Raw genomic sequence first — 15,157 nt, forward strand, 5'->3', positions numbered from 1 at the left:
AGGGAGATTATTTAATTATTTATATATTATATAATTTAATAAATAATAACATGATGTATTTATTGTATTAAAAGAAAAATTAAATTTAAAAAAGTAAAATTTTCACCTCTCTTTAAGAAAATTTTTGTGGGAAATTAATTAAAATCCATTTCCAAAAAATAACATTTCCCATAAATACAATTTTTTTTTTGTAAAATGTATACTAAGCATAAGAAACTAAATTTTTCCAAACATATAATTTCTTAGAAACCAAAAAACTCTCTCTTAATAAACACCTTTACTATAAATTCAACCTTTTAAACATTTTTTTACAAACCTTTTTAAACATAAACAAAGCAAATTTAAACTTAAAATGCATGTAAAGAACAACATTTTATTTTATAATCATTATTACTTTGAGACAGGAAAACAAAATTTGAGGCACAGGTAAGTTGTGACCCCTCAAGATAGCTAATGTGACTGTGTGAGCAAAGGCTCTACAATTTACGCACATTTTTTTGCCTTGCGTTGCGTCTGAAATTTGGAGTGTTTTTTCGTTTGCTGTGTTCAGCTCCTTATGGAGCTCTCACTCTCTCCAACTTCACATCGTGTTCCTTCCACAATTCCCACTTTGAATTTCGCTAAACTATCATCCACTAAGGCCACAACGTCCCAACCTTTGTTCTTAGGATTTTCCAAACACTTCAACTCAATTGGGTTGAACCATCACAGTTACAGATGCTGCTCAAATGCTGTTCCTAAGAGACCCCAAAGACCCAGTTCCATAAGGGTGTGTTTGTTTTCCCTTAAAGTTCTAATTTTGATTCCTTTGATTGTGTTTTACAGGAAAAAAAATTGATGGGTTTTGCAGAACAGTTCATGGTGAATTGAGATTTGGTAGGATGGGAGGTTTTCAAATTGCTGATTCCTGCAGTGTTTGGAACAATGAGTTGTTTCTGCATATGCCATTTATCATTTCATTAGTCACTTCAACTTGATATAACTATGTGTTGGTTTAGTGTTTGTTTGGATGAACATCTAACAAAATTGACTCTGAGCGAAATTGATTTTGCAAAATTGATTTCGGTTAAAATTGAGTTTGAAGTAACGTGATTTATGTTTGGGTTACAAAAGCAAGTTAATAGTAAAACTTAGTAAGTATAATTTTTTTGATCTAAAACAGAAGTTACCTAGAGCCGCTTTAACTTATAATCAATTCTGGACTCAAAATCAATTCCTCAACATGAAACCAAACGTGTAAAAAAGTTACCTAGAGAATTCATCGTGAAACCAAGCATGCACTTAAAGGACATTCTTTTACCCTACTTTTGGTTTTTGCATGAGATTTTACTCTTGTTATGCTGACAGGCCTGCACTGGAGTTGGAGCTGCTGGTTCTGATCGTCCATTAGCTGAAAGACTTTTAGATTTGAAAGATGCTTGCTGGAGATTTTTAAGGCCACATACTATACGTGGTACAGCACTAGGTTCATTGTGAGTAACTTTATAACTTGCTAGCAACTGTTTCTTGCAACTTCATCCCAAGCATACTTGTCTGAATTTCATTTTCTCTTTGTATTTACAGTGCTTTGGTGGCAAGAGCATTGATTGAGAACACGAATTTGATAAAGTGGTCTCTTTTGTTCAAAGCTTTCTCTGGTCTTTTTGCCCTGATTTGTGGGAATGGTTATATAGTTGGCATCAATCAAATCTATGACATTAGCATTGACAAGTATGAAGCAGGCATATAGATAACTGTCTCATTACTTGCTGTCTTCCAGTTGTTATTTTCCTTTTCACGTCCTTCCCATTGCACGTTTCTTGCTGAAGTTACAATGTTTTGTTCTTGAACATGTTTAACAGTACAGTGATTTCATTTTAAGATTCTTTTGCTCTAGTTCTTAAATTATTCTAGTTGTCGTTAAATGTCTATATAAATAAATCCAGACAGTAGTGTTAATCTAAGTTGGTTTTATATTCTTTTTTCAGGGTAAACAAACCTTATTTACCTATAGCTGCTGGAGATCTTTCTGTCCAATCTGCATGGTTCTTGGTTATATTTTTTGCAGCAGCTGGCCTGTCGATTGCAGGGTTGAACTTTGGGCCTTTCATTTTTTCTCTTTACACACTTGGCCTTTTCTTGGGAACCATCTATTCTGTTCCTCCATTGAGGATGAAACGCTTTCCTGTTGCAGCATTTCTTATAATTGCCACGGTATGATATATCCTCCTTTCCTCCTAATTTTTTCAGTTCTAACAAGTAACAACAATTTGTGAATCTGTTTATTTTTTCTTTTTTTTTTTGGATAAATTCAGTAGGCAATTGAATTTTAAGTATTTGTTGATATAGTTGAAAAGATTGACAGAAGAGGCTTATGCAGGTACGTGGTTTTCTCCTTAACTTTGGTGTGTACTATGCCACTAGAGCTTCCCTTGGGCTTGCATTTGAATGGAGGTGGGTTAGAATTTTATCATTTGTTGCTTCATATCTGTAATTGGTAAAGTTGAACAACTGAGTTCATGGGTGGCTGCCCGGCTGGTGTTTAAATAGACACACATTGTAGAGTATACTAACTATGAACTTTTGATGTTTCAACCAAGAAAAAAATATAATCAAAGAATAAAATATCCAAGATAGAATTGCTAAAAACAAGGGCACCAGTGATTTTATAACAGTAATAAATGACAATTTTAGAAGTGCAATCCACCTTAAAGTGGTTGAGTCAGTCAATTCTGCCTTGCAATATAAATTGTGCTCCCCTGACATGAATGAAGCTTATAGTGGTGTTAGCTTTTCATTCAATATTTTTTTTAGGTGTTCGGTTCATATTTTGGGAACTTATTATATATTTGTTCTTGTATCTCTGCCTGCAGCTCTCCTGTGGTTTTTATCACAACATTTGTAACATTTTTCGCACTGGTAATTGCTATAACAAAAGATCTTCCTGATGTTGAAGGTGATCGCAAGTAAGTTTTGGTATCCAGTAGTGTAAACATTGCAGTTCACTGATCTTATTTACCCGGGTGGCCGGGTTGCTGATATTGCATTTCACCTCTATTTCAACAAATTTGCATTTGTGTATGTACCTATAGTCATATAGGTGTGTGTGTGTGCGTGCGTGTGTATGTTCTGTGTATAAAGCATAATCTGCTTCCAACCTTTAATTAGGTGCTGTATCTAATATGGATTTGCATGTCATAACTAACTTCAGGTATCAGATATCAACCTTTGCTACAAAATTAGGAGTTCGGAACATTGCTTTCCTTGGTTCTGGAATTTTGCTGGTGAATTATATTGTTTCTGTTTTGGCAGCAATTTATATGCCTCAGGTGAATATAAACTTGCATAATGTGCCAATCACCTACATGAAATTCTTTATCTTTTCATACATGGAAACAAAATCTTATGTACGTTCTGGAACTGTTGACAGGCATTCAGCGTGGCTACTCATACCAGCTCATACAATTTTGCATAAGAAGCCTTGTTTTACCCAGGTTTTGTTAATTGGATTACCAACTGTCAGGCCTGCTCTTTTTATTTAAAGTGGACTTTCATAAATGTTTCAGGTGTTTTTTTTTATGTAATCCCATTTATTCCTCCACCTACCAAGTCACTCCATTACTCCGAATAAAATATATTTGTTTTGTTTAGAGAAATGGGGCAAGCTATTGAGTTCTGTGTTGTTGGGAATTTCTTCCCAGTATAACTTGGATAAATGTGTTCTTGACAAATTTAAAAAGTGGTTTTTTTCCGGTATTCCTAATCCGGTCCCCAATTGGCGGCCAGTGCAATTCGGTTTTTTTTTTTTTTTTTTTTTGGCCATTTTGGGGGGGGGGGGGGGGGGGGGGGGTGAGGATTAGGGGAATTATAGAAGATTTTGTTACAAAAAAGGGAAAGACAGGGTTATAAAACTTGGACTGGTCATCAACTTGGTCATGGTACTGGTTTAGTGGGTCTCTGGTCCGACTAGTGGATCACTTCATTGAACCGCATAAACCGCTATATATTAAATTTTAAAATTTATATTATAGATTATATATAATAGATTTATCATGTGTATATTAAATGATAAAAATTGGCTAGGTGTCATTAGAGTTTTTATTATCTTTCATGTCTTGATTTCATAATATCCATAATCCATAATTAAAGTTCTTAGAATCTGGATTTGGGTCTAACTCAATCCTACAAAACTGGTTTGTAAGATGAGGGTTGTCCCCTAGTTATATATTTTAATTTGACCATATCTCTAGTCAATGTGGGACTAAACCACTAAACCACCACCCTCAAGGTTGCACTTCAGGCAAACCCCAAAGAGGCCACAACTAAGGCATGCTAAGGGGTGTCCACAATTAAGGCAGTTTTTCCAACAAAAGTATTTCCCTATTTATGTAATCTCTAATACTCAATCCTACTTTCAAAACCTCTAAATTGAATTGAGAAGAAGAGTTCTGTGGAACCTGCATTTTATCTTCAAAAGGCCGCAAGTTTGTTGAATCATTCAGAGTAAATTTCTCAGAAATTTTCCTCCTTTCCTTTGCTTAAAAAATAAAAAAGTTGGTGTTAGTATACGGTTTGAGATATTAGTAGACTGTCTAGGGCCCACTTTCTGATTTTAAGCCCCAAAAAACATGCAAGGAAAATAAAAGAGAAAGATCCCCAAACTCTTCCCCCTTCCATCTAACAGGCTTTACCTGTTTTCAACTTTGTAAATTAGATGGCATAAGAATAACCTATTGTGATCAAGACTACAAGTGCTTAAAGATATCTATGGCATCATAAAAAATGTAGCATTTTATGGTTGTTGATATTATAAAGCAAAGCATTTTACCCCCTGTAGTGTTGTTGAGATTTGTCTATCACGTGCACTATGTAAGTATGTATATGCTTATTGGGACCTAGGTGATATGCAGAAGATACTTAAGTTGCTTTCTCATTTTTCTGTTTCTTAAATTCTCCAAAATAGATGCAAGCTGATATTGAAAAATAGCCATGACTTGCTTTCTTATATTTCAGGCACGAATATTAGAACAAGCAAATTATACCAAGGTAATATATTATATCTTCTGTAAGAAAGTAATTGTAGCAACTTATTAACTGTTTTCAATGCTCAGATATTTGATCTCTATTTTTGTCTCTTGAAACATAAAGATTACAGATGACACGAATCAGTTCAACTACTTATCAATACCATGAACCTCCTCGTCACATTAGTTAATATCACGGCTTATTGGTTGGTTAAGTACTTGCACTGTGGCACTAATGAATACGTTGATTGATACAAATTTCATGCTAATTAGTTTTATTATATTTTAGATTAGGATGACATAACCATGTCAATTGGTTTTTAAAAGAACTTGCTTTGCTTGTTCTAGTTGTTCCACTTTGTCTTTTGGGGATATATATAGAGATCAAGATCTTTTATCAATGGAATATGAATAGTTCTATACTCAATTACTCTAGGTGGCAAAATACACTTACCTTTATTTTTTCAAAAAAAATATCTAGACTCCAACATCAATGGTTTAATAATAATAGGGCTAAAATGAAAACATGTTTTGAAATGTTTTTTTGTATATATCTTTCTTGACACCATCTCTGCTAGTCTAAGTGTTGAACTTTTCATTCCTTATCTTTACTTTTCCACTATCGTTTAAGCTGCTTTTAAAATGTCTGATTGTATGCTGCAGGATGCAATATCAGGATTCTATCGATTCATATGGAATCTGTTCTATGCTGAGTATGCAATATTTCCTTTCATATAGCAAACCTTGCTACTTTTTTCTTGGGAAAAGGTGCATACGTGCATAGTTAGAGAGATCTTTGTTTATCAAGTGTCAATTGGTAAACTAGCTATCATTATTTTTTTAAAATGAGTATTGTTGTATATAAATGTGATACTATTTCCTTTTACTTTGACGTAATGCCATTAACATATTTCATAATGTTACATTCGCAATACCTCCAAGCTATTCTTCGTCGATCATTTTTAACTGGGATTTTTTAAGTTGTCTGTGCAATGTAGTTTATGTTAAAAGCAAGCATAGAGATGTAGAAAGTAAAAACAAAATGGGCGTGGCATTTTTCAATTTGTGGATTTCCCTTTTGGGCGATGGGCCTGGCGACCATGATGGATAATTTTAAGGTTGTTGCTTCCTGCACCTCTAAGTTGCTTCCTAATTTTAAATGAACGATGATGTAGTTGCAAGTTTGTTTCTCCCCAATAAAAATAACTAAGTATCACTAGAAAAGTTGTGTATTTGTTTTTTGAGAACATGGTATCGATACGAAATAGTCTTGTCGAAGCAGTGACTAATCTTCGCCGAAGACCTCTAGTGCACAAAAAGTGGTGTGTATTTTATTCTTAACATGATTTATTTTATACCTAAGGGTCAATTAAGATTCGAAACATGAACCACTTAGTTAAGAAACACAAATCGTTATCACTTGTGTCAATTGTTGTTGGTAGAAAAGTTGTGTATGCTTTAGTTGATATTTGTGCTTAAATGTGAGCATCATTTAGGACGTGTTCGGTTGATCTTTGACTCAATAAATAATTTAGTTATTTTACCTTAGAATTCGAGTTTAAGCTTAACTCTATCTCACAATGTTATATATTACTATTTTGACTATATTACTAGTAGATGTGAAATCTTATGCCTCTTTCACATTGAGGGCTAGATATCTCAAACGTAAAGTTTGCATGACTATACATTTATAGATGGTTTGATAATGGCTAAATAGTGGGTTTCTTCATAAGCCAAATAATAATTGTTATGATAGACTCTAATATTATCTTAAAATTTGAATTTTGGCATGACTACATCATTAACTAATAAAAAAGTCCCAATATGGACGACTTTTAAGATATAATTATAAAAGTCAATACACTTATACATGGTTGTTTGCAATTGAATGATATTCCTTATGTCCCATATTAATCATCATATAAGAAGAAAAGTTTAACTTAAAATAATTGTTATTTTAGTTTTTTAATGTAATATTTATTATTTTTTTACTTATATCTCTTATAATATTAATGATAGGAACTATAAAACTAAAAATAAAAATGAATTAATGATGACAAGATTAATTTTGTAAGATTGTTATTCTTTTTTATCTATTTATTAGTTTGTGTTTGTCTCTGTAAAATAACCTAAGAAAATAATTATAATGAGATAGTAATAGTTTATGAACAATTTACCCTTGTCTTTTTTATTTTGATTTTACTTGAAATTTGAAATGATATTTATATGCATTAAAAATAAAAGCAGTAGCATAACAAGAAAATAGCTTAGATGAATACATATTGTGAATAATAGATTAAGGTAGTTAAATGGTAAGAATGACGAAAAAAAAAGTAAAATATGCTAATGGTTTATATGTTTAACAAACTGCAAGTTTAGTTTTTTTTTATATATAAATGCTTTTTTAAGAAGATGTGATTTACTTCTTATAAAAAAAAGTAGAAAACTGTTTATTTTAAGTAAGATTAGTTTAGACAAACACATCATAAAACTGCTTATTTAATTTAATTTTTTTATATAAGGTTAAACAAACTGGCAAAAAATTCTCATGTTAGTTACTTGTAAGAAAAACCCTAAGTACAACGGAATGAGAAGACAATGTTCGTGGTCATTGGTCACAAAATAAGGAAAGTCTAGCAGAAAAATGAATTTTTTTTCATTATGGATAGCAAAGGAAGATTAATTGGAAGAACATTCGTGATTCCATTGGCTGCTTAATTGCAAAAGCCTTTTAAGAAGTAATGCGTCCAATTTACAAGGAAGAATAGGAGTTTAAGAGTAATAAAACAGTGGATAATCACAACGATACCTAAAAATGAATGAGAATGTGGGATTTGATAGAAGAAAGAAAATGGAGTGACAACTAAGTAAATGTTTTAGAAATTATATATTATAAATAGATTGTAAATTCTATATATTACATTTCAGTGATAGATGTCTAATCCCTTTATTTATGTTTAAATAAAGAAGTAGTTGCTTGAAGTTAATATTTTTCTATTGTTTGGAACTGTCGTTTATAAAAGCAGCCATCATATGGTGACAAAAAGTGCAGATGTGTAATATAACTAATATTAGCCATGGAATTTCAGATTTGTTTGTTATGCTGCCAATCATCGCAACTTCCAATTCAATCATCAAATGCATTTATCACTGGTTCTTATTTTAATTTTCATTTTTACTCATACAAATTATCAAAGTAATTCATAATGTAATTTTCAAGTGCACTTCTACCACTCCAAAACATAGAGGCAGGTATTATTTATATACATTAGACATATCTCAAACCTCAATTTAACAGTGTATTTCTTGATAGATATTAAGGATTGGAAACACTCAGTAACAATTTTGGTGTTATAATATAATCTTACTCTACCTATTTCCTCATGTTATCATATATAAGATAAATATAGTAGTACACAATTTGAAGGATAACATGAGAAATTTGCTGCATAACTATACATGTTATTAATGATTTGCAAGTTGCTACTATCTCAATCTAGATTGGATGAAAGAAGCCAATCAGATTCTCTCCTCATTTGGAACCAGAACTTACAAAGTTCTTTTGTTCCTCATCCATCACATGACCTACCAAAACTATATGGCTTTGAAGAATGGCATCAAAAGCATTGCAAAAAGAACTCCTATGTCATTTTCTCAACAGAAGTAAGTGACACCCCTTAATTGCTACTTCATCCTATGTATTGTCAGCTTAATATACTAGCTGTTTCAGGCAATTGGAGCATCCAAAGGAGGGGGAAAAGCAACATGAGGGCTGAAGCGAGACAACGGCGGTATCCTGGGTGATGGAGCTGTTGTTCTTGTCCTTGGAGACAAATTTTGCTGCTCCAGAATCAAATTCTGAAGCTCTAGAGGGTAGTCTCTCATGCAACCAATTCGAGGGCCTGCACCTGTTGTCCATTTGGTAGACAAGTGATTGGCCAATTGATATGATTTCCTTCCTTTGTGTGAATCTATCCTCTTCAAGATTGTCTCCTTTGGAATAGTATTCTCCTCTTCTTCATCTTGATCTTCAACAAACATGTTTGATTTGGAAACCATGAATTCCGCCTCGTTTATAAATGATTCTTCTGCTGTCTCATAACCGCATTCTGATACTGCAGTTGGAGAATAAAATTTGGTGCGAGGACCATTTGCTAGCTCTCCGAAAATGTCATACACCGTGACTCGTTTTGGTATCTCAAGTTTAGCTATTTTTGATCCTAGTCGTACCGACAATCTTGATAAGGGTTGTTGATGATTTGAATCAGCATTAGAATCCTCATTTCTCAAGTCAGGCTGATCTTCAGCTAACGGGCTGGAACTTTCAGTTTCAATTTTTGGAGGTTCCACTGCCTCTGAAGGATTGTCTCGGAAGAGATCTTGGTTAATTTTGGCCAAGTCTTCTTCTTCAACTGGATTTTTCTGAATATAAGAAAATGGCAATTAGCTAATTTTCTATGCATGATATCATGGCTAAAGTTAATACCTATCTAAATATAACTCTCTATCCCAAGTAAACTAGTATGAGATTATAGTGAGTGTGAAATTATGTTAATCTAGGAGTTTAAGTTTCTTCAGTCATGTAAATGCTGAATGGAAATTTGCATTAGATTGATCTTATACTGCAGCAAAGTCACCATTTAGTCATTTACCTTTACATCTGTAAGATCCACATTATTCTCCTTAAGGAATGACATGAGTTCCTCAAAATTTTCTTTTGTTGGGAGGTAATGCCCACTGTGAGGCCAAACTGCCTTTGGAGTTGAAAAAGTCTACTGTCAGTATGCGATACAACGGCATATAGAAAGGAAGGCAATATACTAAATCTGTTGTTAAAAATCTTTTGGGTTTATGTTCATTTTCATACCTTAAGAACACCATCCTCCGCCACTAATCTACCAGCAGACAATGTGGCTCCCCCTGCAAGGAAGCTTGAATGTTGAAATGTGCCCTTGTTCTTCTGGCCAACATAAAGAGTCTTGGAAGTACTAAGTACAAAAATCCACTTTGCATCTTCTGTTGTTTCAACAGGTTTCCCACTAATCTTGTACAAGAGCCTCCCATTCTCAATAACTACTTCATAAAATTTTCTTTCCACCTGCAAAAGAAACATCTTTTAAAATTACTTTTACTTGTTGCTTGACGGTCAAGCTATATAATAGCTCTGAGTTTTTCTCTAAAATAAAACATTGTGGCCTGTTCATAACCTATTTTAACATGAGATTGATCCTTCTTGTTTATATAAGAAGAAAAAAAGTGAAATCAAAGGGAACAAGAAACTCACTGGACCCAGATACTTGATGCATTGTTGCTGAAGTTTTGTCCTAGTACATCTGTCAGACTGTACCTCCTTGCCATCCCCAATATCAAGCCTACACTTGTAGATTGATTTATCCATCAGTTTGATTCAAAGTTACTTGTTAAACCGATTAAATTTTTCATTCTGTTTTCATTCTTACCAATAGAAGAAAGGTTGATAGCTATCACAGCGAAGCCATTTGACATAATAAAATTGAAGATTATGACCATAGCGATGGCGGGGGTCAATCTGTTTAAGTTGATAACCAGTTAGAGAAATTAGCAGTTTAATTTGAACTATATCACTTTAGCTATGAGACTTACTGCCTCTAGCCAGTGCTGCAAAGCAAGTTTGCGAGCCTTCATATCCTTAGATAGACCCTTTCCAACCTATTAAACAGAGAAAAAAAAAAAAATTACTAATCTTTCAAGCTACAACATCAACAATTCAACATATTATAATGCGAGTCATGTGAAAACCTACCTTGGCAGCTCTCTTGCTTGCCCTTGACCAACGTGAAATGGCCGTCTCCGGTTTCTCAATGTCAAAAAATGATATAGAACTGCGCTTCAGTTCAGCAAAATCCAAAGCCTTCCACCTATACATATGAATCTAATTCAGTAACATAAACAAGATTATGAACATCTTTGTGTTTGATAGAGAGCACACACGCACATGAGTTATGAAAGATTTTTTTATTCCCTTCTCTTTCAACTTAATTTTAAAGTACTCTATGAGATTGCTCTAAGACTCCTAAATCTAAAAGTGTACACCCTCATACAAAAGATGATGAGAGTATATGCCCTGACAATGTAAAGAATCTTTATCTTGTCATCCATTCACAAGCTGTCATGTATTGGTAAGTTTCTTGGCTTTTACTATAACTACCTTACAAGTTATACCTACCTTGATTTCTAATTGGTTGATAGTGTAAAAAAATTTAACTGATGGAGGAAGTATCAAATAAAATGAACAATGTTTCATGTAAATTCCAACTGTGTTTACCCAGGTAAATTTCATGTGTTGAAACTAACCATCTCTGCTCTGCAAGAACTGCACAATCTGCAAGTTGCCTCCTTGTTCTAAAACTTTTGTAAACTTTCTGCAACCTCAGTGCAGCTTGGTTCCATTGATTCTGTGTCTCCAGCATTGGTGAATAGAAGTTCTTCTCCAACCAGTCACCACAAGTGTCTCTAGTAGTCTTTGTGCTCCCTGATTTACCAAACAAGTCATCATTTTCCATATCTGCTGTAGGAGATCTTAAAGAAAGCACGGTCTCCAACTCAACCGATCCTTCGTGCATCATCTTCCCTGCACAGTTTGGTTTCTTTAAGTCAAGTTTATATATAACTTCTTGTCTGAATTTGATTCCCCTAAGAGAAACATCCGTAATACTATCCAAATCAACTAATGTGCAAGGTAGGATTTTTCTCATTTAACAAACTGCTATAAATATATCTTCAAATAATCAACATCTTAATCAACAAAATTTATGGAGTCCAACCAAGTTAAAAAGAAAGAGGAAAAAGCAGAAGCTATGCTTAGCATTTTCTTTTATGTAGTATACATTAAGATCTTCAAATCTTCACCTACAAAGGTTTATAAGCTTCTTTATAGACTCTTAGCATTCTTGGTCCTTTATGGAAAGAGGAAGGAAACCCAATTCACAAATTGTAATAAATTCCAATAATTTTTATTTGCATCTAGAAATCTTCATAGCAGGCGGCATTGCTTGACAACATTACTAGCCTCATAAGCATTAATCAAAAGGGAGGAGATTGTGGGTTAGAATCCATTCCACTAACAAAAACTAACAATCTAACAATTAAGATTTACTGATAAAAGAAGCATTAATCAAATTTTCTGTTCCGATATCTTATCCATAAAAAACCAAATCATAATTGAAATTAAGAAAACAAGTTGTAGCAATAATTCCAAGGGATAGTAGTTTTAAGAATTGATACACATTACAAAAAAGACTTGTCAGTCGCTTCAGACAAAAGGGAATCATCCATCAGAAAGAAGTCCACACAATCCAAACAAAGGAATATAGAATAAACAATCAAATCTTCAAATATCAATGTCAGCCAATGTTGTAAAAAAAAAAAAAAAAATTGAAACATTATCCAACATTTCAGAAGCAACAATGCAAGAGAAGAAGAGGGGTTAAGGGACATTGTCATTGTTGGTATAAATCAACAATAACCCTAAAAAAAGAATGACCAGATTGTTCTTTATTCCCTTAACAAGCATGTTGCTCAATTATATTGGTCATACTTTTATATCATTATTTTCCTCCTCCCTTTACACCTCCAACGTAGTAAATTAAAACCAAAAAACAACAAAAGAATGACATGGTTGGCATCAAACCCAGAAAACATGCAACCAACATGGCACATTTTCAATCATAATAAGAACGAGAAAACATTGTCACATTAATATTATTGCTCTCCATTCCAATATGTTTGAATATTAAAAATGACAACATCCTAGCTAGGCCAACACCATATACACTAACAACAATGGTATTGTTATATATTAAGGTTATGAAGCAGCATATACCTGAATATTTGACACTGGGACCAAGGGAGAAGAATGGCTCAAGGAGGTGTTGGTGCAGAGAGAGAAAGAGAGAGAGAGAGAGAGAGAGAGAGAGAGAGAGAGGTTCAACAACAAACAAAATGGTGGAGAGAGAAAATGAAAGTTAAGAGAAAAGAAGGAAGGGGACCCAGAAAGGAAGGGGCACAAATGGAGGGAAACAATGTAAGAGACAGAGAGCTAGCGAAGAATGAGGGAAGAGAGGATCGAAGGGAATATTGTGTGAGGATAAAGAAAAAAGAGGTTAATTCACTTCTTTTTTCGGAATTATTACAGGGTGGCTAAGTTATAGCTAGGGTGTGTATGTAGTATTTCTCTCTCTTCCTATTGCAATGCTTAATGCAAACACGTTATGCTACATGCTATTCTTGGCTTTCTTGCTCCATCTTTATATAGAGAGAAAAATTTGGGAAAAAGAAAGGGATTTTTTTTTTATGACATGACCGTGGAAACGCTAAATTAAAAAGGTAGGTTTGTTTGGACTTTGGAGTGAAGTGAGACATGCAAGCTGGTATCTCTGACTCTGACTAACCCACATGGGGTTTCCCCTTTTGCCTTTTCATTCTACAGGGACATGCATGGTACAGTTCAACGAGTTTATTCGTTTTCTTTTTTGTTTTTTTTCAATGGAAATGTATGCATACCAATCTGAAGTACAATTTTTTCTCGAGTGAATAGAATATTATGAATACAGGGATGACACTCCTAATACACTACCGGGCATGCTAGGACTGCTAGCAGAACCCCACCTTGAAGAATCAAGATTACTGAAAACAGTTTCATCCAATTACAGGTATTCAATTAACCTTTAGGCATTGGGGGATCTCTTTAGGAGGGTTGTCCAAAAATAGAAAATAACGTTTGGAGAATTCAAACCCATACTAATAAAAAAATAAAACTTTATTTCGGATCTTTATTTATTCATGTGAATCCATATTAATATGAACACAGTTTTTTTTATAAGTATTACATATTTTAATTTTAAATTTGAAATTATTAACTAAACTAGAACAATCATATCCTATTTGATTAACTTAATCGGTGATAATTAATATACATTTTCATTTGTTAGTAAATTTTACTTCAATTTAAAAATTGATTATTATAATTAAGTTCTTTAGTTTTTTTAACTCAATTACACTTTTATTTTTTATTATGATAAATGTGAAATTTTGATCTTTCAATATTTTGTTTTGTTTTGTCGGGTTAAAAAAAAATTGTTGAAAATATAATTATTTATTTTTTAAAATTATCATCACAATAAAGTAAGTAGCCCCGTAGGTTATGCTTGGTTTTTCCTTTTGACATGAAGGTTATGCTTGTGTTTTAAGGTGTAACATTTTCGTTTAAGAATATTACATTAGTAAATAATAATAAAAACTACAAAAGTAATATTGTAACCGAAAAAATAACTGTTAAACTTATCATTATTAATAGTATTTAAAGATCTAACAAAAATTATCTAATATACAAGATATGTTATGAAAAAAAAATACTTGTTTCTTAGATGTCACGGTTCTTCATCTTCTTTTTAAAAAAAAATGTCACACTTTCGCTTGAGAGAGTAGAACTTATATAACTATAGACAACTTTTATTATTATACGCATAACTTTTTTTTATTTTTTCCAATTAATTTAAATTCGTAAGTATTACCATACGTTGTATTATTAGATTGTCGTGGTTATGGCAATAGTAAAACACAAATGATAAATAATTAAATGGATAAATGATATTTTTTGTCCCTAAAGATGTAATGCGGTGACAATTATTTCTTGAAAGAACAAAAATTATAATTTAACTTTTAAATGTGTAAAAAAGTTTGACAATTGTATTCTACATTAGGTTTTGCAAGATTAGTTTGATGTTAAATTATAATTTTTAAGGATCAATTTAACATTAAATTATATTACACTTTTAGGTGACCACTTATCCTAATTAAATCTTTTAAATATGTTGTCCAATATTTCATTTTTGTATTACATATAAAAAGATTTTATTAAACCTAAAAAGAAATTAATCTTAGTTGTAAAAGATACCTTCAAGTGCAAATAAAAATGTTTCACCTAGATGTCGATCGGTTATCTTCATCAAATTTTATTTATATTTAAAATAATGGAAGTAATTTAAAAATATTTATTTCACAAATCAAAACAATGCTTCTCAACAGACTAAAAGGTTCAGATTCACAATTTAATCAAGTTAAAATTTATCGTTAAGAATATAAAAATGAGTTTCGACTCTAAACAAAGACCATAC

The 15,157-nt window shown here is 32.5% G+C and overlaps 2 protein-coding genes across 2 annotated transcripts; one reads left to right on the forward strand and one right to left on the reverse strand.

The window, feature by feature from the left end:
* Window positions 1-402: 402 nt before the first annotated feature.
* Window positions 403-3,521, forward strand: LOC106794098 (homogentisate solanesyltransferase, chloroplastic). Its single transcript, XM_014761623.3, has 7 exons — window positions 403-769; window positions 1,348-1,472; window positions 1,564-1,710; window positions 1,968-2,193; window positions 2,360-2,433; window positions 2,853-2,945; window positions 3,191-3,521. Exons 1-7 carry the CDS (start codon window positions 557-559, stop codon window positions 3,519-3,521), a joined length of 1,209 nt encoding a protein of 402 aa, XP_014617109.1. The 5' UTR covers window positions 403-556.
* Window positions 3,522-8,383: 4,862 nt separating this feature from the next.
* On the reverse strand, window positions 8,384-13,244 carry LOC100794024 (IQ domain-containing protein IQM6). The gene is made up of 9 exons (XM_003535044.5): window positions 12,865-13,244; window positions 11,337-11,613; window positions 10,786-10,900; window positions 10,626-10,691; window positions 10,463-10,551; window positions 10,288-10,375; window positions 9,871-10,101; window positions 9,656-9,757; window positions 8,384-9,425 (listed from the first exon to the last, which is right to left on the reverse strand). The coding sequence occupies exons 2-9, from the start codon at window positions 11,606-11,608 to the stop codon at window positions 8,730-8,732; spliced, it is 1,659 nt and encodes a 552-aa protein (XP_003535092.2). The 5' UTR covers window positions 11,609-11,613; window positions 12,865-13,244; the 3' UTR covers window positions 8,384-8,729.
* Between the last annotated feature and the right edge of the window lie 1,913 nt (window positions 13,245-15,157).

This window comes from Glycine max, chromosome 9 (genome assembly GCF_000004515.6).
Source record: "Glycine max cultivar Williams 82 chromosome 9, Glycine_max_v4.0, whole genome shotgun sequence".
Taxonomy (NCBI): Eukaryota; Viridiplantae; Streptophyta; class Magnoliopsida; order Fabales; family Fabaceae; genus Glycine; species Glycine max.

Excerpts from the sequence above, each read along its gene's own strand:
- LOC106794098 (XM_014761623.3), top strand. The coding sequence starts at position 557 with ATGGAGCTCTCACTCTCTCCAACTTCACATCGTGTTCCTTCCACAATT. Across the intron at positions 1,473-1,563 it reads GGTACAGCACTAGGTTCATT|TGCTTTGGTGGCAAGAGCAT; the intron begins GTGAGTAACTTT and ends TTGTATTTACAG. Across the intron at positions 2,434-2,852 it reads GGGCTTGCATTTGAATGGAG|CTCTCCTGTGGTTTTTATCA; the intron begins GTGGGTTAGAAT and ends CTCTGCCTGCAG.
- LOC100794024 (XM_003535044.5), bottom strand. The coding sequence starts at position 11,608 with ATGATGCACGAAGGATCGGTTGAGTTGGAGACCGTGCTTTCTTTAAGA. Across the intron at positions 10,692-10,785 it reads CAAGCAAGAGAGCTGCCAAG|GTTGGAAAGGGTCTATCTAA; the intron begins GTAGGTTTTCAC and ends TCTGTTTAATAG. Across the intron at positions 10,376-10,462 it reads TATCAACCTTTCTTCTATTG|GCTTGATATTGGGGATGGCA; the intron begins GTAAGAATGAAA and ends CTACAAGTGTAG.